The sequence below is a fragment of the Rana temporaria genome, chromosome 2 (assembly GCF_905171775.1).
Source record: "Rana temporaria chromosome 2, aRanTem1.1, whole genome shotgun sequence".
NCBI classification, from domain to species: domain Eukaryota; kingdom Metazoa; phylum Chordata; class Amphibia; order Anura; family Ranidae; genus Rana; species Rana temporaria.
In genome coordinates, this window is record NC_053490.1 from 320,458,352 (window position 1) to 320,479,626 (window position 21,275).

Below are 21,275 nucleotides of genomic sequence, written 5' to 3' on the forward strand. Positions count from 1 at the left end.
GTGGAATGTGCTTTAACCTTAAACGGGGGAACCTTTCCCCTCAAGCCATAGGCTTGAGTAATGACCTGCCGAATCCATTTGGAGATAGTGGACTTCGACGCTGCCTGCCCACATCTGGGACCTTCTGGCAGGATAAACAATGTATCAGTTTTCCGGACCTGAGCAGTAGCCTTAAGATAGATCTTAACTGCTCTTAATACGTCTAGCGTATGTAAAGACTTCTCCCTTGCAGAACTAGGCTCTGAGAAAAAAGACGGGAGAACAAGATCCTGATTCAAATGAAATCTTGAAACAACTTTAGGTAGGAAAGCCGGGTGGGGCCGTAGGACCACTCTATCCTTATGGAATATAAGGTACGGTTCCTTACAAGACCGCCAACTCCGAAACCCTCCTGGCGGAGGTTATGGCTACCAAAAATATCACCTTCCTGGTCAGAAGGACCAAAGGAATATGAGCCAAGGGCTCAAATGGTTGTTTCTGTAAGACAGAAAGGACCAGATTCAGATCCCATGGACACAAGGGAATCTTGACTGGTGGACTAAGCCGGATCACACCTTGCAAAAAGGTTTTGATCAGGGAATGTGTAGCTAGTGGCCTTTGGAAAAAAATCGATAAGGCCGAGATCTGGCCCTTAATGGTGCTTAGGGCCAACTTCATGTCCGCCCCTAACTGCAGAAACTCCAGAATTCTGCCAATGAGATACCTCCGGGGATGCCAACCCCTGGTCTCGCACCAGGCCACATAAGATTTCCAAACTCAGTAATAGATAAGTCTGGATGCCGGTTTTCTGGCATTAATCAAAGTAGATGCCACCGCATTAGAGAGACCCCTTTTCTTTAAGATATGGGACTCAATAGCCAGACCGTCAAATTGAGAGACGGTAAGGAAGGATGGAATATTGGCCCCTGGGACAATAGGTCTGGCCGAAGCGGCAGGGACCACGGTTGCCCCACGGACATCCTTACAATGTCCGCGAACCAGGCCCTTCTGGGCCACGCTGGAGCCACCAGAATCACTGGTCTTCCTTCCGACTTTACCCTGCGAAGAAGACGGGGTAATAATTGCAGCGGAGGAAACGCATACATTAGGGAGAACTGATCCCATGGGAACACCAGTGCATCCGTGCCGTAAGCAAGTGGATCCCTTGTCCGGGACAGAAAATTGCCCACCCTTGCATTGAACCTCGATGCAAAGAGATCGACATCTGGTGTTCCCCACCTCTGACAAATGCTCTGGAAGATGTCGGGGTGAAGAGTCCATTCCCCTGGAAGCACCTGTTGGCGGCTTAGGTAGTCTGCTCGCCAATTGTCTATTCCCGGAATGAACACTGCAGATATGCATGGGACATATTTCTCTGCCCAGGTCAGGATTCACCTCTCTTTGGGCTGCACGACTTCTTGTGCCCCCCTGGTGATTTATGTATGCCACGGCAGTGACATTGTCTGATTGAATCCTGACCGGAAGACCCTTCAACCTGTCTGACCAAGCTGACAGGGCTAGATAGACTGCTCGAATTTCCAGCAGATTTATGGGTAGAGACCTCTCGGAGGCTGACCATTTCCCCTGGAGAGACAAACCTCCCAGGACTGCACCCCAGCCTAGCAGACTGGCGTCCGTGGTCACAACCTGCCATGTCACGGGAACAAAGGACTTCCCCTTTAGCAGGTTCCGGGGAACCAGCCACCAACAAAGGCTCTGCCGGACTGACCGGGAGAGAGACATAGGGAGATCCAAGGCTTGAACCTTTTTGTTCCAAGCGGACAGAATGGCATGTTGAAGCTCCCTTGAGTGGAACTGCGCAAATGGGACGGCCTCGAACGAGGCTACCATCTTTCCCAGTAACCTCATACAGAGGCGAATGGGAGGCTGACGCTTTGCTTTGACTAGTTGAACTAGTTCTCTTAAAGCCTCGAACTTCCTTTGGGGCAGGAAGACCCTTTTTAGCTTTGTGTCTATGAGTAGACCCAAATATTCGAGCCTTTGCACAGGCATTAAGGCTGACTTGTCCAGGTTGAGAACCCAACCCATGGATTCCAGAAATTTTACGGTTCTGTGTACCGCTGAGTTTAGAACGGCCACTGACCGGTCTACTACCAATAGGTCGTCTAGATAGGCTACTATGGATATGCCTTGAGACCTTAGATAGGCTAACAGTGGAGCCAATACTTTCGTGAAAACACGAGGAGCGGTGGCCAGACCAAAAGGTAAGGCCACGAATTGGAAGTGGCGCTGATTTACCGCGAAGCGAAGCAGCTTCTGATGGTCGAGAAAGATAGGAACGTGCAAGTATGCGTCCTTTATATCGATGGACGCTAGTAGTTCCCCTCCTTGCAGGGAGGCCACCACTGACCTGATCGATTCCATCCGGAATGATTGGACCCTTAGGAACTTGTTTAAGGCCTTGAGGTCCAGGATGGGTCTTACATCCCCGTTTGGTTTGGGGACGGTGAAGAGATTGGAATAAAACCCCAAACCTTGTTCTTCCACTGGCAGCTCTCTGATTACCCCTTGGGATAACAGATGATCTAAGGCCAATGCTAAGGACCTTCTTTTGCCGAGGTCCTTTGGGACGTTCGAGGTTAAGAAGCGCGGTGGAGGAAATTCGCTCAACTCCAGCTTGTAGCCCCCGGAGACCGTAGAGAGGACCCACCTGTCTTGGATCCTGTCTAGCCAAGCCTCCGCAAACAGCTGAAGTCTTCCCCCCACCTGGCTGAGTGGGGGAGAACCTTCATAATGCTGACTTAGTTGCTGGCTTGGCCTGTGGCTTACGGTTCCAAGGTTTTTTGGAAGCCTGAGGCTGGCCCTGTGGCTTCCCACCTGCATTGAATCGTCCAGGAGGCCGTCGGAACTGCCTGGTACCGGAAGTACTAGGGATAGGAGAGGAGGATCGCTTAAAGGAGGGGGGACCCCTAAACCTTTTCTTTACTGGCAACAGTGTACTTTTGCCACTGGAAATTTTCTGAATGTAAGCATCCAGATCTTCCCCAAACAAACGCTCTCCATGAAAGGGAAACCCCGCCAGTAATTTTTTACACGGGGCTTCAGCAGACCAGTTCTTCAGCCAGAGTAACCTGCGCATATGAACTAGCGAGAGAGTGAGACGTGAGGACTGCTGAATGGAGTCCTTAATAGCATCTATGGCAAAACATAATGCTCTGGGAAACTCAGACAAATTCTGGGCCTGTTGTGCCGGCAATTCCTTTAAGACCCCTTTAAACTGGTCCTTCAAGGCCTGGCAAATCCCAATAGCCGCAATTGCAGGCTGGGTTATTCCTCTCGCCGAAGCAAAAGAGGTTTTTAATAAAGTCTCTAATCTCTTGTCTGTCGGATCTTTGAATACCAGAACATTGTCTACTGGACAGGTCAAAGATTTGTTTACGCAGGACACAGCTGCGTCAACCTTGGGGATGCCCCATCTTTTAGTGAATTGTTCCTCCATGGGGTATAAAACCGAAAACTTCTTAGGAGGAAGAAAATATCTATCTGGATGTTCCCAATCCTTGTAGATAAGCCCTTCCAGCAGGGGGTGAACCGGGAAGGAATAATTAGCTTGAGGAGCTTTTAAGGAGCCTAAAGATGAGACTGCACTTGAAGCTGGTTCTGAAAGTGGCAACTTGAAGGCCGAACGGACCATCTCAGTGAGGGACTGGACCAACAATTTTTCGGATTGCGACGCCGAAAAGGGTTCTCCCAAAGTGGAATCCTCAGAGTCCACTACTTCCAGCTGACCTTCTGCCAGATCTCCAGAGGGTAAATCAACCTCTTCTGAGGATGCATGCCCCAAATCGAGGGACTCCTCAGAGGGAGAGGGGGACCTTGTGCGTTTTTCCCTTGAGAGAGAGGATGCAATCAAGGTCGCTAATCTCTGCTCCAGACCCCCCATAGCTGAGGCCAGAGCCTCCTGTGTCACAAAAACTGGAGCAAGTGGGACAAGGGCAGAACAGGCATCTGACAGCCCTGATGGTTCACCCTGGGCCTCCTTCAATTTTTCAGGAGAGGAAGCAGCCGCAGGAGCATGCCCGAGATCCTCTGAGCCAGATGGCGATCCCTTTGCTTTTTTGCTTCTAGTCCCTGAGCCTTTAGCCATGATAAAGCTGAGGTTCTCACAATAGTTGCAACTACTTGCGAACCTATAGACCAGCACTGACGCTGCTATTTGATGGTTGGCAAGGTGCAGAGCCCACTATGCGCCTTAAGCAAATGTCACTGTCCACCACCAGTACTAAATACTGAAGTATGTGCACAAGATCTCTGTGTCCACCGTCAGCCAGAACCAGTTAGGTGGACTGGAGCATATAAGGACTAGGTGTATCACCTGACCTGCTCTGTCCTGTAATCTCAAGTCTCATAGAGAACAGCTGAGATAGACCCCCTGCGCGCATGCGCACGCGCGCGCCGCTGTTAGGCGTGCACCACGAGGCTACGCGCGCACACGTAGCCGCACGCGCGCACATGTCGTCACACGCATCTCACGGAGCACGCCGCGCACATTCGTGCGCATCGGAGCAGCGTACAAAAATTTCATTTGTGCGCGCGCGTGCGCCTAAGACACATCAATGTCGCGCGCGCATGACGCTACGCGCCATGCATGAGGATGGAACCCACAGCTCCATGTGAGAACCAGGTAAGCCAAGTGAAGCCAAACATTTTGGACAACTTTTCTCTGCTTTTAACCTGCACAGGAGGGGCTAACTACCTGACTAGAGATACCCCTCCTCCCCACAACACACAGGACCATATAGGAGAAGCACAGACAGTTAGCTTTAGGCAAACATAATGGCTCAAATAAAGGAAGGTTACTCCTAGGACCAAGTCCTGAAGCACCTTCACTTACCTGATCCAACGCTGCAGGACTCTGCATAACAGACAGTCCAATCTTCACCCATCACGGAGAGCAGCGTCTATAGACCTTCAGGGACCGGGGTCCATGGACAGGAACACCACACCCCTGGACCCATATCGCACCCTGTCAGTAAACTTTTGGTATTAGGAAATTGACCAAAGTACTGAATAACCAGGATCCAGCTCTCAAAGAGAAGCATTACAGGCCAAACCCCGTTCTTCTTAACCGGGGCCCGGGTACCGTCCACTTTGGCTCAGAAGCACTTTGGACGGATCCGGATTTCATGGAGGCTTTTTACATCCAATATGGATCCCTCCAGTGGAGCTCCTTGGAGCACATGTTCACTCGTGACCAACACCTTAGACACTGGCAAAAAACTGGGGCACTCCCGGTATGGGAGGGGTTATATAGGGGAGGGAACTTCTTGCCTTAAGGGCGTGCCAGTGTCCACACCTGAAGGTACTCTCTAAAACCCACATAGTAATTACTATGCTTCTCTGTGTCCCGTGATGTACGATAAAGAAATAGGATTTTCCTCCGTCTGCAGAATCGGAAGATCGCGGACACTGATGAGATCGGGTGTCAGCAGATGTTCTTCCACTGACAGCCGCGATCTCATAGGGATCAATGTATGTTCCTTTTTCATCCATAAACAGATGGATGAAAAATCGGACATACGGTCCGCATGTGTGAAAGAGCCCATAGTCTGCTACTCCTAACTAAAATCTAGTGGAACCAATTGCCTTCAGAAGTCACCTAATTAGTAAATAGAGTCCACATGTGTGTATTTTAATCTTCGTAAAAATACAGCTGTTCTGTGAAGCCCTCAGAGATTCGTTAGAGAACCTTAGTGAACAAACAGCATCATGAAAGCCAAACAACACACCAGACAGGTCAGGGATAGTTGTGGAGATGTTTAAAGCAGGGTTAGGTTATATAAAAAAAAAATCCCAATTTTAGAACAGCTCACGGAGCACTGATCAATCCATCATCTGAAAATGGAAAGAGTATGGCGCACCTGCAAACATACCAAGACATGGCCTTCCACCTAAACTGAAAGGCTGGGCAAGGAGAGCATTCATCAGAGAAGTAGCCAAGAGGCCTATGGTAAATGTAACTTTTTGGCCTAAAAGCAAAATGCAATTTGTGGCGGAAAACTAACACTGCACATCACCCTGAACACACCACCCCCATCGTGAAACATGAAAAGACTTGAAACTGAGGTTCACCTTCCAGCAGGACAACAACCCTAAACATACAGCCAGACCTACAATGGAATGGTGTAGATCAAAGCATATTCATGTGTTAGAATGGCCCAGTCAAAGTCAAGACCTAAATTCAATTGAGAATCTGTGGCAAGACTTAAAATTTCTCTTCACAGACACTCACCATCCAATTTGACAGTGACAGAGATTTTGCAAAGAAGAATGGGCAAAAATGTCCCTCTCTAGATGTGCAAAGCTGGTAGAGACATCCACAAAAGACTTGCAGCTGTAATTGCAGCAAAAGGTGGTTCTACAAAGTATTGACTCAGGGGGGCTGAATACAAATACACGCCACACTTTTTCAGGTATTTAAAAAAAAAAAAAAAATTAAAACCATTTATAATTTTCCTTCAACTTCACTATTTTGTGCCACTTTGTGTTGGTCTATCACATAAAATCCCAATAAAATACATTTACATTTTTGGTTGAAAACATGAGAAAATTTGGAAAATTTAAGGGGTATGAATACTTTTCCAGGGCACTGTATGTATGGCAGCCAAGGGGGGTCAGCTTCAACTCCCACAAGCCACAAAAATGTGTCCATGGGCAGCCAAGGTTTCTTTGCTGGAAGCACACCCACTGCACTAGAAAAAATCTGTAAAGGGCAACTCCCAATCATGTGACCATTGTGACAGCCAATCACATCTGATCATAGCCCAATTAAAAGGATGCTGGAGTTGGGAAGGAAGGGGTTAAAATTAATTTTCTGTATATTTAAATAAAAAAAGTAATACATCTAAGAAGAAATTTGTCTGCTAAATGAAATTCTAAAAAGCGGATTACTCATCAGTGTTCAAGAAATTGCAAATGTCTTTAACACCCCCCCCCTCCCCCATCATTACCCAGTGGAACCATTAAACTTATGCCATCATTATTAAAAAAGAACGGAGAAAGAAAAACTAGAGCAGAGCTCAACATCTTCACAAATGCACTTGAATACTTACAGATCCAACAGATTCTGGCAGAACTCCCATGCATCTGGACTGATCCTGTGAACAGCATTCTGGTTCATGATAAGCTGCTGTAGAGATCGCAATCCATAGAGCCAACCTTTATTTATGTCCGAGACATTATTATATTCCAATTCTCTGCAGGAAGACAAGGGAAACAACATATCTTTCCAGTTACAAAATCATTCAGAAACAGGCTTAAGCTAGAGCATAACTACAGGTGGTGCAACTAATCTATGCTTGACGTGATATTATTCTCCCTTTTCCATAATTTAATGCATGAATTTGCTATTTAAAACGTTAAAAAAGGCTGTAAAGGCTCAAGGTTTTGTACCTTCAGGCAGGTAAAAAAAACCTGTGTGGAGCAGGTCCCCTCCCCAGCCTCCTGTATTAGTTACCTGGGCTTTATTGTGATTCAGCAATGTGCTCAAGAACCTTGGCTTGCTGGGGACTCTCCCTCCTCATTGGCTGAGACAGCAGCGGAAGCTATTCAGTGAGCCAATGAAGAGAGAGGGGGTGGGTCCAAGCCACGGCTCCATTTCGTGTGTGTGAATAGGAACAGAGCAGCGGATTAGGCGCAAACCTGCATGGGTGACCCCATAGCAAGCTGATTGATGTGGGGGTACTTGGTAGGAGGGAGGAGCCAGGAGAGGGGGGTTGGGGCTACTCTGTGCAAAACTATTGCACAGAGCAGGTAAATATGACATATCTTATTAAAAAAAAAAAAAAAAGAAATACCATATCACGTTAAAGTATATGTAAAAACACTAAATCCATTTTTCAGTATGTTGGGCATCATGTTTCAATGTATACAATTTTTTTTATTAACAAATTGCTTTTTGTGAATCTGTTGCAAAGTTTCTCATCTGTGATCCTGCCAGTAAAACACAGCTCAACAGACAAGAACAAGCCCTAAACCAATGCCTCCCAAATAGCAACAGCATTTTCGATTCTCTATCACAGCCCCCTACCTACCAGAAATTCTTATTAGGAAAAGACCAAACGCTATTGAGCATCTGAGGGGTATCCTCAAACAAAGGGTGGAGAAGAGCAAGGTCTCTAACGTCCACCAGCCCTGTGATGTCATCACAGAGTAATGGAAGAGGACTCCAGTGGTAACCTGTGAGGCTCTGGTGAACTCCATGCCCAAGAGGGTTAAGGCAGTGCTGGAAAATAATGGTGACCACACAAAATATTAACTCCCAATTTGGACATTTTCACTTAGGAGTGTACTCACTTTTGTTGCCAGCCGTTTAGACATTAATGGCTGTGTGTCGACTTATTTTGAGGGGACAGCAAATTTACACTGTTATGTAAGCTTTACACTCACTACTTTACATTGTAGCAAAGTATCTTTTTTCCAGTGTTGTCACATCAAAAAAGACAATAACATATTTACAAAAATGTGAGCGGTGTACTCACTTTTGTGAGATATATATATATATATATATAAGTTTGTGGATGAGAGTTTATGAATTAGATTATGTTGGGTAGAAAGAATAGTTAATAGGCATAGAGAAGTTAATTACATTCAGTTGGACTTGTTCTGTAACACTGAAGACATGTCTTTGCTTATCCAAGCAGCTTTTTCAGTTCTAAAGAACTGATCATTAGGACTGCAGAATCTGCTTGGATAGGCAGAACAAATCCAGTTGAATGAGACCTACTACTGTTAGTATATCATGACCTGGATAAACCTTCAGACAGAAAATAATAAAGATTGCGCCATTAAGTCAGTTCAGTGAGGTACTATTAAAAGAACCAAAGAAAATGAGCATCTAATAGTAGGTATTGACATTCAACAAAATCATAGGGCCATCTGATGTTTAACCCTTCACGCCCAAAGGTAAAACAAATCTAAATGCCCAAGCATAATTTTGCGACTGCTATGTTTTAATAAAACTGTACATAGCACAACTATTTAGTGTATCCAGGTGGATTACACTTCTTTTAACCTCCCTGGCGGTACGATTATTTCAGAAAAAAGGTGCTGAAAGCGTTACCATTATTTGCAAGGAAATTGGGTGTCTTATACTGTAAGCTTGCAATTCTTAGAAATAACTCACTTAAATCTGACCAAACAAGATTCTAATAGGCATCCCGGGTATGACATTTTTTTTAAAACAAAATTATAATATAATAAATAATTATAACAAATAATAATATAATTATAATAAAAATTATTCAATAATGTAATCAACTCAAAATCACTGAAATTTGCTCAGTTGCAGAATTGTCGCTGTCATTGCTTTTATTTTTTATGACGAATTTCCCCACAAATCGCTTTCGCACAATTCTGCAAGTGATTATAATTTATTATCGCTGTTTTCTAGCTGCTCTAAAACCATTTTTGACATAAAGGGACACTTTTGGTTGCTATGGACAATATACAGTTTGCAGGCAGATAGAACAGTTTTTATTATATAAAAGAACATGTAGGGCACTGGGCAGACCACTAGGGACAAGGGGGGTGTGTATTTTTTACATACAGTACTGTAATCTATAAGATTACAGTATGCTGTATGTAATGTGTTTGTTTACCTTTTTGAATTTGGCGCCGTTCTCCACTCCCGTGCGTCGTAACCTTGCAGGGAACGGAGATCGGCGGCACACAGAGGCACTGTGTGAATCGAGCGAGGTCCCGCTCGCTCACACAGCACGGTGGCATCGTTGGATCCAGGGACAAGGTAAGTAACTTTGTCTGTGGCTGCAGCGAGGCGAGCCCGAGTCTGACTCGGGGTTACCGATCGTAGCCAAAAAATCTCACCCTGAGTCAGACTCGGGAATACCGCCAGGGCGGTTAAAGGAAAATTGGGCTTTCTTTTGGTGGTAAATTGCAATTGATGTCTCATGATTTTTTTTTTTTTTAATTATTAATTATTTATTTAAAGGAAAACTGTCCCAAAATGGTAAAAAAAAAAAAAACCCCACAAAAAACATTTCTTTTAACACCCGCACTATAGCCAAATGATTAAAAGACTCAACATGCCTCAGATTATACATGTGGGTGTTTTCTTTCCAAAATGGGGTAATTTTTGGGCGTTTCCATTGTCCTGGTGCTCCAGGGTCTTCAAAAATGCAAGAGGTAGTCAAGAAATTAAATGTGTAATTTATGCCCCATAGAACCCCCGACGGTGCTCCCTGCATGTTGGGCCTCTGTATGTGGCCAGGCTGTGTAAAAGTCTCACACATGTAGTATTACCATACTCAGGAGGAATAGCAGAATATGTTTTGGGGTGCAATTTGTGGTTTGCATATGAGGTGTGTGAGAAAACCTGCCAATATGATTTTGCAAAGAATTGTGGGAAAAAGTTACAACTTTGAAAAAACTCACCATACCTCTCACTAAATACCTTGGAATGACCACTTTCCAAAAAGGTGTAATTTTTTTTTTTTTTTTACTTTCTTAGCTTGTATTAGTCTGGGTTCACACTGGTACGACACGACAGTCGTACTACTTTGAATCCAACTTTGCCCTGCGACTTCAAGTCCGACTTCAATGAACAGGCATCCGACTTCGATCCCCGACAATACCAGGCACTGTGTCTGATATGAATCATGAGGGTGAACTCCACGCCAAATAAAAAAAAATAAAAAAGGGTCTCCCCCCCCCCCCCCAGGCATGGTTTCCCCTTCAAGAGCATACCAGGCCCTTCGGTCTGGTATGGATTATACGGCGCACCCCTACGCCGAATAAAATGGCACAGGGGTTTCCCAAAAATCCATACCAGACCCTTATCCGAGCACGCAGTCTGGCCAGTCAGGAGGACGAGCGAGCCCCCCTGAACCGTACCAGGCAAGACGGAGTTCCGACTTTGATCCGACTTCAATGATATTCATTGGGCTGAAGTAGGATCAAAGTCAGACTAAAGTAGTACAGGGAGCATTTTCAAAGTCGGACTGACTTGTGTCGGACCGGTTAAGATGGCTCCCATAGGGAAACATTGATTTTTCACACGTCATGAGCTCCCAATGTCAGAGTGCTTGTCCACCAGTGTGAACCCGGCCTTAGCATCTCAAGAAATCAGATAGCCTGTCAGTACATCGGGTGTAATCCGATTAGCACCATAGCTTGCAGACTCTATAAAACTTTCATACAGACCAAAAAATGTACACTGGATTCGGGTTATTTTTACCCAAGATATGTAGCAGTATACATTTTGGCAAATATTTATGAAGAAAAATGATCAATTTGAAAAATGTTATAACAAACAAAAATGCTTTTTTTTTTTTTATTTTTTTACAGAATTGTTGGTCTTTTTTCATTTATAGCGCAAAAAAAAAAACTCCAGCTGTGATTAAATACCAAAAGAAAGCTATATTTGTGTGAAAAAAGGACAACAATTTCATATGGGTACAGTGAAAAATTGATCTGGTTAGGAAGGGGGTTTAAGTCGCCAGTGGGTAGAGTGATTAAATTTAGCAGCATATTTCTTGCCAGTATCATAATTTACCACATGTGTATGTTCGTAGTTGTTGTGCGCATTTTGCTGCTTTTATCCTGCCTGAAATATGCGGACACTGACACCAATTACATTTTTTTTTATTATTATTCTACCCAAAATATGCTGGCCGGCCCCAAATACAATCCTACTCTTCATTTTTAATGTAATTATAATTTTTTTTGGGTTTGTTTAAATTTTCTCCCCTGCAAGAAAAAGGTGCATCTTTATAATAGAAAAAAAAATATGACCTGATGCATACACACCGACAATGTATATACACAATTCGTTGTTTGTATACAATGTATCGTTCTCTTCATTCAGAAGAGAAGGTAAACACGGTTGGGTTCACAGCCAATCAACAGTTCCATGTCCCGATCTTTAGTACAAGACTTATGGCTCTCAGTGAGAGCCCGGGTCTCTGTGCTGGGAGCATGCTGTGCAGCGACACTACTGAAAAAAGACCATTCCCGTGAGGCTGCATATGTGTGTGGTTGATGGAAAGGGGTTAAGATAAGTGAACACTCATTCAAGTGGCTTTCTCAAGCTCTTATGGGTGCCAAGGACAGCATTGAAAGCCACGCAGGAAACTCAATCACCTTGTAAATGTATCAGCAACCTGGATACAGAGCTTTAATCGAGCCTGCATTATCCATTCATTGGAATATAACCATTAATTTTACACACTATCAGTTCCTATGAAGACACACAACTATTCCGAAATGCAATCAGAGAACACTTACAACTGCTCCATGTTGTCTAGTCCAAAAAATGCCCCGTCCATGAGTTTGCCGATACCATTCCGTTGCAGTTTTAAAGATTTCAGAGAATCCAGCCCTTGAAAAGTCAAGCTCTCCACAATTTGAATTCGGTTACGCCTCAATTCACTGCAAGAATGAAGTGTGTCAATTTACATAACCTTATGAGTTGTAATCATCTGGCTTTCATTGCGATTGCCACATTCTTTAGACAATCCAGACAGAAGAAGGTGGAGAGTAAAATACTTACAGGAACTGCAAATGAGGGAGCTTCAAGCTTTTTGGTTGAATCAAACCGATTTTGTTCCTGTTCAGTTTTAAAACTATTAAAGACCCAGACAAGTTGTCAAAAGATCCAGCTTCCAAAGTGGTAATTCTATTGTTACTTAGATTCCTGCATAAAGAGGAATTAAACATGTAAGTAAAGAAAATAAAGTCTGAATACTTTAAGTATAACATTTTTTTTATATTATAAATATATACACACACATAATTTTATATATATATATATATATATATATATATATATATATATATATATACACATACATATACATATACATATATTACACACACACACACACACACACACACACACACACACACACATACATACATACACACACACACACACACTAAAAATCTGCATTCCCACTGAAACCACAAGTGTAAATTATCACAGAGTCACTAAAAAGCAAAAAACTACTAAACAAAAAGTTAGAGCATAAACAGGAGCATGTTATCTCTACAAAAGGCTGTACTGCAGATTAAAATGGTTGTAAACCTCAGACATGAAATATGAACAAAGCATATCCCTCTATAGTGTGACAGACAGCATCAGCTCTATTTGTGTTTCTGTTCCCTCCAATCAGCTCAGCATCGCGCAATTTCCACTCTCTGTCCTGTTTTCGGACAGCTCAGACAAGCGTTATAAATTCTTTTTTACAAATTGTGGGTCATTTTGGGGTTTAGTACTTTCCCAGCATTTTTAGATGTTTCGTGGCAGTAGGGGAAACTATTCCCCCCCCCCCCAACTTTTTTTTATTCTTTTATACAGTAAAAAAAAAAAAAACAGCAGGTATTAAATTCCTACAAAATAAACTCAAAAATGATATACAATTTGGTGACAGTGCCGCATGACCAAGTAATTGTCAGTCAAACTATCACAGCACTAAAAGCTGAAAAATGACCTGGTGATATACAGGCTAGTACTCAAAAATGACTCATTCTCTATGTTAGTCAAGCCTGCAAAAAATGGATACATGCACACCGAATGCCAACATCTTTCATCACCAATCAAACGTGTTTAATGCCTCGTACACACGACCGGTTTTCCCGTCGGAAAACCTGCGATGAAAGCTTTTGGCCGGGAATTCTGGCCTTGTGTATGCTCCATCGCTGTTTTTCCGACTGTTAAACTGCCGGACAAAAAAAAAATGTGGGATCTCTTTTTCCCCCCGTCAGGAAAAAATCCTGGCGGGAAAACAAGTACTTATTTTATTGTGTCGGATTTGATCAGAATGAGAACACCACAATGTAGAGAAAAGTACAGATCAGATGGGCACGATACAAAAGAATGAAACTAAAGTTAATTCTCACTGGTCATGTGAAGGAAAAAAATTAGAAAGATGGAATTACAGTTCAGTAATTAGAAACTGCTAAATCCCCAGTTTTCACATAAAACAATTAAAAAGTGTCCTATTACCAACATTCCACAGCTCATTAAAGGATATGAAGTGCGCTTTAGAACCAAGTGCATTTATCCTTTTTTTGTCCTCTTCTCCTGACCTAACCTAACTTGTATCCCTCTACAAACGCACACTTATCTCGATCTGATGGCTGAGATACCCCTGTTTACATCAAAGCATGTCTTCACCATTAAGTACATTGGTGTCCCACAGCTCCATGGGGTCATCTCTGGCTGTCGCTTGTTACAGGACACGGACTGATAGAGGTCTATGGGACACCAATGCACACGAAAGGCTAGGATGGAGAAGACTAGCACTACTGGATGTAATCAAGCAGTGAAATCACAGTCTTCAAGGTAGAGTATGCATCTGAGGGGTTAGCCTTGGGGGTAGCTGAACATCCATTCTGTGACTAGGGGAAGGGTAGAAAAATGACAGAATCCGCTCTACCTCACTCACAGAAAGTGTTACATTTTGTCAAGTCAACACAAGGTTTTTTGGTCATTGAATAGGGAGGGTTTACTAGTCAAGACTTTAATGTACTTCAATGTTAGACATGACGCACCAAAAAAAAAAAAAGTCATGTTTAAATGCAAAACCTCCCAAATAGAACATCACAGCAGAAACAAAAATAGTCTCTGGACAGCCACACTCTGAACAAATTGTAGCCTTTATTAAAAGAAGGACACACTACAAGTCACAGCAAGATAAAATAAAACCCGACTGCTGATGTGTTTCGCACTGAAACTAGTGCTTAGTAATAGCTCATCAGTCATCAGCTATGACTAAGCACTAGTTTCAGTGCGAAACGCGTCAGAAGTCGGGTTTTATTTTTGAGTTGGCTGCAGCGGAGGATATTCATCTGGGTTCCCATCTGGAGCGGCTACTCCCTTTTCCCTAAATAGATCACGGGAAAAAAAATTAGACACTTTATGGAGCTTTCCGTGTTTTATCTGATACAAGCATTCTCAATTCTAGGCCATTTTACAATTAACCACTTCCCTACCGCGTCATTGTGAAATGACGGCGGTAGGAACCCCTCCTCGATCCAGGAGGACGTCATGTGACGTCCTGGGCTTTGCGGGTGGATATCTGAATGATGCCTGCAGCAAGAGGCATCATTCAGATATCCTTCTCTTGTGCCGGCGATTCTGCACAATGTAAGAACGATCATAGCGGCGATTCCGCCGCTAGATTGTTCTTACAGGCGGTGGGAGGGGACATCCCCCCCCCCGCCGCCATCCGGTGCTTCTCCGGGCTCTCCTGTGCCATCGGGGGCCCGGAGAACGAATCGTCCGGCGCTGGCAGGAAGCATAGAGATGACTGGTGGCCAGATGGTCACCAGTCATCTCTATGACCGTCGGAGGACCCGGGCGCGATGTGATGACGTCACGCCCGGGTCCCCGTAAGTAAACAAAGCCGCAATTGCGGCTGCTAAGCAACAGTAAACATGAGATCGGTGAATTTTTTTTCACTGATTTCATGCTTTCAGGCCTGGAGGAGAGATGTGGGGTCTTATTAAGAGTACCTGTCAAGAGTACCTGTCACACACATTCCTATTACAAGGGATGTTTACATTCCTTGTAATAGGAATAAAAGTGATAATAAAAAAAATTAAATAAAAAAAAAAAAGAAGTGTAAAAAAAGAAATAAATATGTAAAAAAAAAAAAAGAAATAAAAAATATTTTTTTTAACGCCCCTGTCCCCAGTAGCTCGCGCGCAGAAGCGAACGCACACGCAAGTCCCGCCGACATATGTAAACGCCGTTTAAACCACATATGTGAGGTATCGCCGCGTGCGTTAGAGTGCCAGCAACAATTCTAGCACTAGATCTCCTCTGTAAATCTAAACTGGTAACCTGTAAAAAAATTCAAAGCGTTGCCTATGGAGATTTTTAAGTACCGAAGTTTGGCGCAATTCCATGAGTGTGCGCAATTTTAAAGCGTGACATGTTAGGTATCTATTTTACAAAAAAATTGGGCTAACTTTACTGTTTTGTTATTTTTTTAAATCATGAAACAATTTTTTTCCAAAAAAAAGGCGTTTGAAAAATTATTGCGCAAATAGCCTGCAAGATAAAAGGTTTCAAATGACCGTCGTTTTATTCCCTAGGGTGTCTGCTAAAAAAACATATATAATGTTTGGGGGTTCTGCGTAATTTTCTAGCAAAAAAATTATGATTTGTACATGTAGGAGAGAAGTGCCAGAATAGGCCCGGTATGGATGTGTGTATAACTGCCCTGTATGGAAGAGGTTAAAAAGCAATCAAACCTGTTTTTTGCAGATCATAAAAGAATCAAATCAGTGTTTATGTATGCCGAAACAAAGGTTTCTGGGTCAAAAACATGCACATTGTTATAAAACTGACACAAACTTGACTTACAAGTACTTCAAAGGGATCCGTGGAAAATGAGAGCTTTTTATTTCTGTGAGAAGATTTGAGCTGAGGTCCAAGGTTTCCAATGAAAGGTACTGCTGAAGCAAATCTCCGTTTAGCTCTGAAATTTTATTATGTATTCTGCAGATTAAAAAGAAAAAAAGCATTATAGCATAAACCATAATTGGCCAAAACGAAATAAAATTGTGAATGACATATCACAACAATAACATTTACACTTGCCGATATTTAACACTGCAAAGGGAAATGTGTTGCTTGGAAGGATTCAAAGTGTATATCTAAGCATTACCAGAAATGTACCCCCAAACTTCCCTGTCCTCCAATTGTTCATGTCCCTGCATTCATTTATTTTTTACACTCTGTTCCTGTAGCAAGAACGTTGGGAGTTTCGTAATCTGGCAGGCACAAGGCTGACCACATACAGGTGTGCTAAAAAATTAGCATACCCTTGGAGAATTGGTATTTTACATTATGCACCATTTTTTAAAGAAAACATGAGTGAGCAGGCAAAACATTTCTTTTATTTCTTATGGGATTCATATTGTAACATGCATACCAGAATGGCACAATCATAAAACAAAACAGGGCAACAAGTAAACAAATTAAATGACCCCTGTTCAAAAGGCTGCATCCCCTTAGTTCCTAATACTGCATATTGTGCCCTTTTAGTGTAGCAAGGTCCTAGGCCTACTTTGGTCTAATGAGAACCTTCAGGGACAGAGATAGCCGACATTCTTCTGTATATGGTGGGTTGTGAGGCATAGTGGGTGAAAAGTAGTTAAAGTCATTGGGCGCCAGACATTTCTTAAATGCAAAAGAGATTTGTATTTCTCTTAATAGAACTTTGGGAGAGAGGGTTAGGGTCAGGACACCCTTGGGTAGTTACAAGATTAATTGGCAGACTCAGACTTCAACAGGTGAACAGCCATGAAGGGAAAGGAATCCAGCAATACACCACATCTGCATGTGTAGGAATACTGTCTCCTATGTCAAAAGTCTTTAACAGTTCCTAACAAGTTGTAACAGTTCCCTCACACTACAATCACTTCTTGTAGTTCTTTAAATCACCGAGCCTCCAGTCTCTCTCACTAGACTAGATGATTATCTGCCACTGAATCCCTTGAGCTCTTCCAATCTTCACTTTAGCATCTTCCTCAAGCGTCACCCCCGCTTCTCTGCTGGGTCCCTAGCTTGGCATTCAAGATAATCCTCAAGCGTCACCCCACTGGCCGGCTCGGTTCCTAGCTTGACACACAAGGCTGCTTTGAAAGCGTCACCTCCGCTGGCTGCGTCCCTGGCTTGATACCCACTGAAGTTTCCAGATTCTTCACCGTCCCCAGGTGGTGAAAATACTACTCCGGTACTTGCTTCAGTTACTAACTGTGGTCCCTGGTAATAAGGCGGTTGGGTCCCTTAGCGGTGACAGCTTCCCCCCTACCTCCTACCACGACAGGTTCTTCAGGCTGGCAGAAGCGGCACTTCCAAAATCCCAACCCTGCACTGCCCTCTTGCATCTGGATAGGCCCTCAAACAGCCAAGTAGCCAGATGTGCCCGGGATAGGTCCAATCTCCGGTCTAGCATACCAGGTGGCAAAGAACATAGATCACCTGACTCCACCCAAATATATAGATTGTTCCAGCAAGTCAAGAGATTTAGGAAAACCCCTGCCCATTGGCTGGGACACCCCATATACCCATAATCTGACCTTGCGGTGCCCCTCTCATATCTAATGCCACCAGGTACCGGGCCACCTGAGGGCAAAAGAGAGAAGTGCAGCAATTACAGACAGAGTGAAATCAATTGATCCTCAACAATTAGCCAAGGTAGCTATACCTGGCAAGTAAATTTAGGAGCAACCTTGCCTAAACTCCAGGGTGCTACACTGGCATCAATGAGAGTGTGAAGTCTTTAATAGTATTCTATGAAGCCCCAAATTCTTGCAGGTGGTATAGCTGTCCATTTATCTTGGCAAAATGCCTCCAGGTCATGCAAAGTCTTTGGTCGTCTTGCATTACCTGCATTTTTAAGATCTCCCCAAAGTCGTTCTATGATATTAAAGTCAGGAGACTGATAGACATTCCGGAACCTTCATTTTTTTTTCTGTAACCACTGGAGGGTCAATTTAGCTTTATGCTTAGGGTCATTGTCATGGTGGAAAGTCCAAGAGCGTCAGCTTTCGTGCATAAGAATGCAAATTGTCTGCCAGTATTTTCTGATATAATGATGCATTCATGTTGTTTTCATGTTGCCATCAATTTTCACAAGTTTCCATGTGCCTTTAGAGCTCATAAACCGCAAAACATCAGTGAGCCGCCACCATGCTTCACAGTGGGAATGGTATTGTCATAGGCCTTGTTGACCCCTCTCCAAACATAGCACTTAATGTTGTGACCATAAAGCTCTATTTTGGCCTGGTTACTCCAGATTACAGTGTGGCAGAAGGGTGTCAAGGTGTTGTCGGGCATACTGTAACCAGGCTTTTTTGTGGCATTGGTGCAGTAAAGGCTTCTTTCAGGCAACTTGACATGCAGCTAAATTTTGTAGAGGTGCACCAAAATTTCATCCGAAAACTGTTTTCAGCATTCAACTGAAAGAAGAAAGGGTGCAGATAATGGCACCAAAATGGGGGCAGGCCCCGCCCCGGGTTTTGTACATTGCAGAGGTGCAATTCGTCCCCACCCTCTCTACTCCTCTTTTCTTCACACAGAGCAGCATTCTCCCTTTGTCACGGAGCTGAATTGTCTAGATGGCCACAGTAACGATGTCTCGCCTTTTGTGATAAGACGGCACACAGATCCAATGCCGAAGCATTGAATCAGTTTGACGTATAACACAAGGCGGGACATTGTTACTGCGGACGACAGGCATGTGAAATTTAAATGCAGCCCTGTGACACAGCGGGAGATCGCTGCTCTGATCCAGGCACTGGTGCGGCTGCATCCGACAGGCACTGGTGCGGCTGCATCCGACAGGCACTGGTGCGGCTGCATCCGACAGGCACTGGTGCGGCTGCATCCGACAGGCACTGGTGCGGCTGCATCCGACAGGCACTGGTGCGGCTGCATCCGACAGGCACTGGTGCGGCTGCATTGATCTCTTGTATCATGTCTGCAGTCTCTGACCATCTCTTGTATCATGTCTGCTAGAGGTGCACCAAATGGAAATTTTGCTAATACCATTAGCAGCGTGTTTAAGTTTACGTAAGAGATTGCAGACATGATAAAGGAGATGGTTAGAGACTGAGGACATGATACAAGTGATGATCTGCTTCTCATATACTCTATATTAATGGGCAGTTTTCAGACACCTCTGAAGAAGAAACCTTGAAATGCGTCAGTGCCTTCCTTTATACATTATTGGGATAATTTTCATAGTTGCTGTTCATATCTCAGATATCACGTTTGAAAACTATTTGCTGGAAAAATTGGTATTCTAGTATGTCTTTTTAAACTTCCTGTACAAATAAATTGTATATTTTTTTAGATTTGAGCCCACATAGTCCCAATTCAAAGAGGAGTTTCTTCTCTTCTGCATGAACATGGCTATTTTAAAATCCCACACTGCAAGTTTTAAAACAGCAATTTGACCACCCAAGAGGTCAGAGATTTGTCAGACCTTCCTAGCACTGTTATTTAATGCAGAGGGAGAGAGAAGAGGAAGTGCACAGACCAGGAAATTAACAATTGTGGCAATTGAAGGCACATATCAATCAAGTCTACCAATAACTTCCTAGCTAGACTACAGGGTATACATTGTCCTGTAGCTGATCTCCAAGTTAGAGACAGGTGGATTGAATGGCTTTTCTAGCTCTAATCGCTTTGCTATAACTGCCTTTAACCACTTGTGCTCCAGAAGACTAGGGCATTTTTTTACTATTTAACTGGTAATTGCGCAGTCATGCAATACTGTACCCAAACAAAATGCTTATCATTTTTTTCACATTTTTTTTGTGGGAAAAAACACACAAAACAATATTGTTCACTTTGATCGATCTTTTTGATCGATTAAAATTCTTTTGATCGGTACTCACCTCTCCGCCGGCTTCTGGGCCTTCAGGGAGTTCCGTCGGAGATCCAGTAACTTCACGGACACCGGCGGGGCTTGCCGTGTCCATCTGAAGGTCTCCTTTGCTGTGCCTTCATATCTGCATGCCTGCGGGACCTCACTATCTGCCACACGCAAGGGCTGTTACACTTCCCTCTATCAACCTGGGATTCTACAACCATCCACTGGGAGTTGTGATAGGTTCCTTCATGGGACATCTACATGCCGACGGACTGATGTTAACCTCTCCTCATCTGGAATCAGCAGTGGTATCGTTGTACACATTTTTATACCAGTATCATACTTGGCTACATGTTTTTATGACTTCTTTTGGTACCGTTTGGTATTACTCGCACCATTTTTACAGATTATGTAGCTACATCGATTTTATCTCCAGTGCAATATTTATTTTGTTACCTACTTGAAGACTATAAAAGTTTTAATGCTATTCCCATCGAGCGCTGCCTTTGTGTGTTTTTTGTATCCTGCTATCCATTTTTCCAGTGGTTGGTAGCTGCACTGGGAATCAGCCTGCAAGGAGATCAGCTAAAAGTAGTTGGATCTGTATGTGCGTTATAATTAATCGAAATTAGTCGATTAATCGAATAAATAAAAAAACGATTAATCGAACAGAAAAATTTTGATCAGTAACAGCCCTAATTTTTTTTAATATGGCGGTGATCAGCAACTTGTAAGGGGACTACAACTAATGCAGTGATCAATGCTAATAATATACACTGTCACCGTAATAATGACTCTGGCTGGTTAAAAATCGATCAAGGAGTTAAATATATGCCTAACAATGTTTACTGTGTATACTTTGTGCTGCCTTTACTCAGCAATGTACCGGTTCTTACTTCCTTTGCAGGGAGAAAAATAAAAATG

General features: G+C 43.4%; 1 protein-coding gene across 1 annotated transcript in view; it reads right to left on the reverse strand.

The window, feature by feature from the left end:
- The window catches only part of LRIG2 (leucine rich repeats and immunoglobulin like domains 2), a 103,622-nt gene that overhangs the window by 44,591 nt on the left and 37,756 nt on the right, over nt 1–21,275 (reverse strand). Inside the window, exons 4-7 of the mRNA XM_040337469.1 lie at nt 16,331–16,465; nt 12,509–12,652; nt 12,244–12,387; nt 7,053–7,196 (exon numbers count right to left, since the gene is read on the reverse strand). Of these exons, the coding sequence (XP_040193403.1) occupies nt 7,053–7,196; nt 12,244–12,387; nt 12,509–12,652; nt 16,331–16,465 (567 nt within the window). The remainder of the gene's footprint in view (nt 1–7,052; nt 7,197–12,243; nt 12,388–12,508; nt 12,653–16,330; nt 16,466–21,275) is intronic.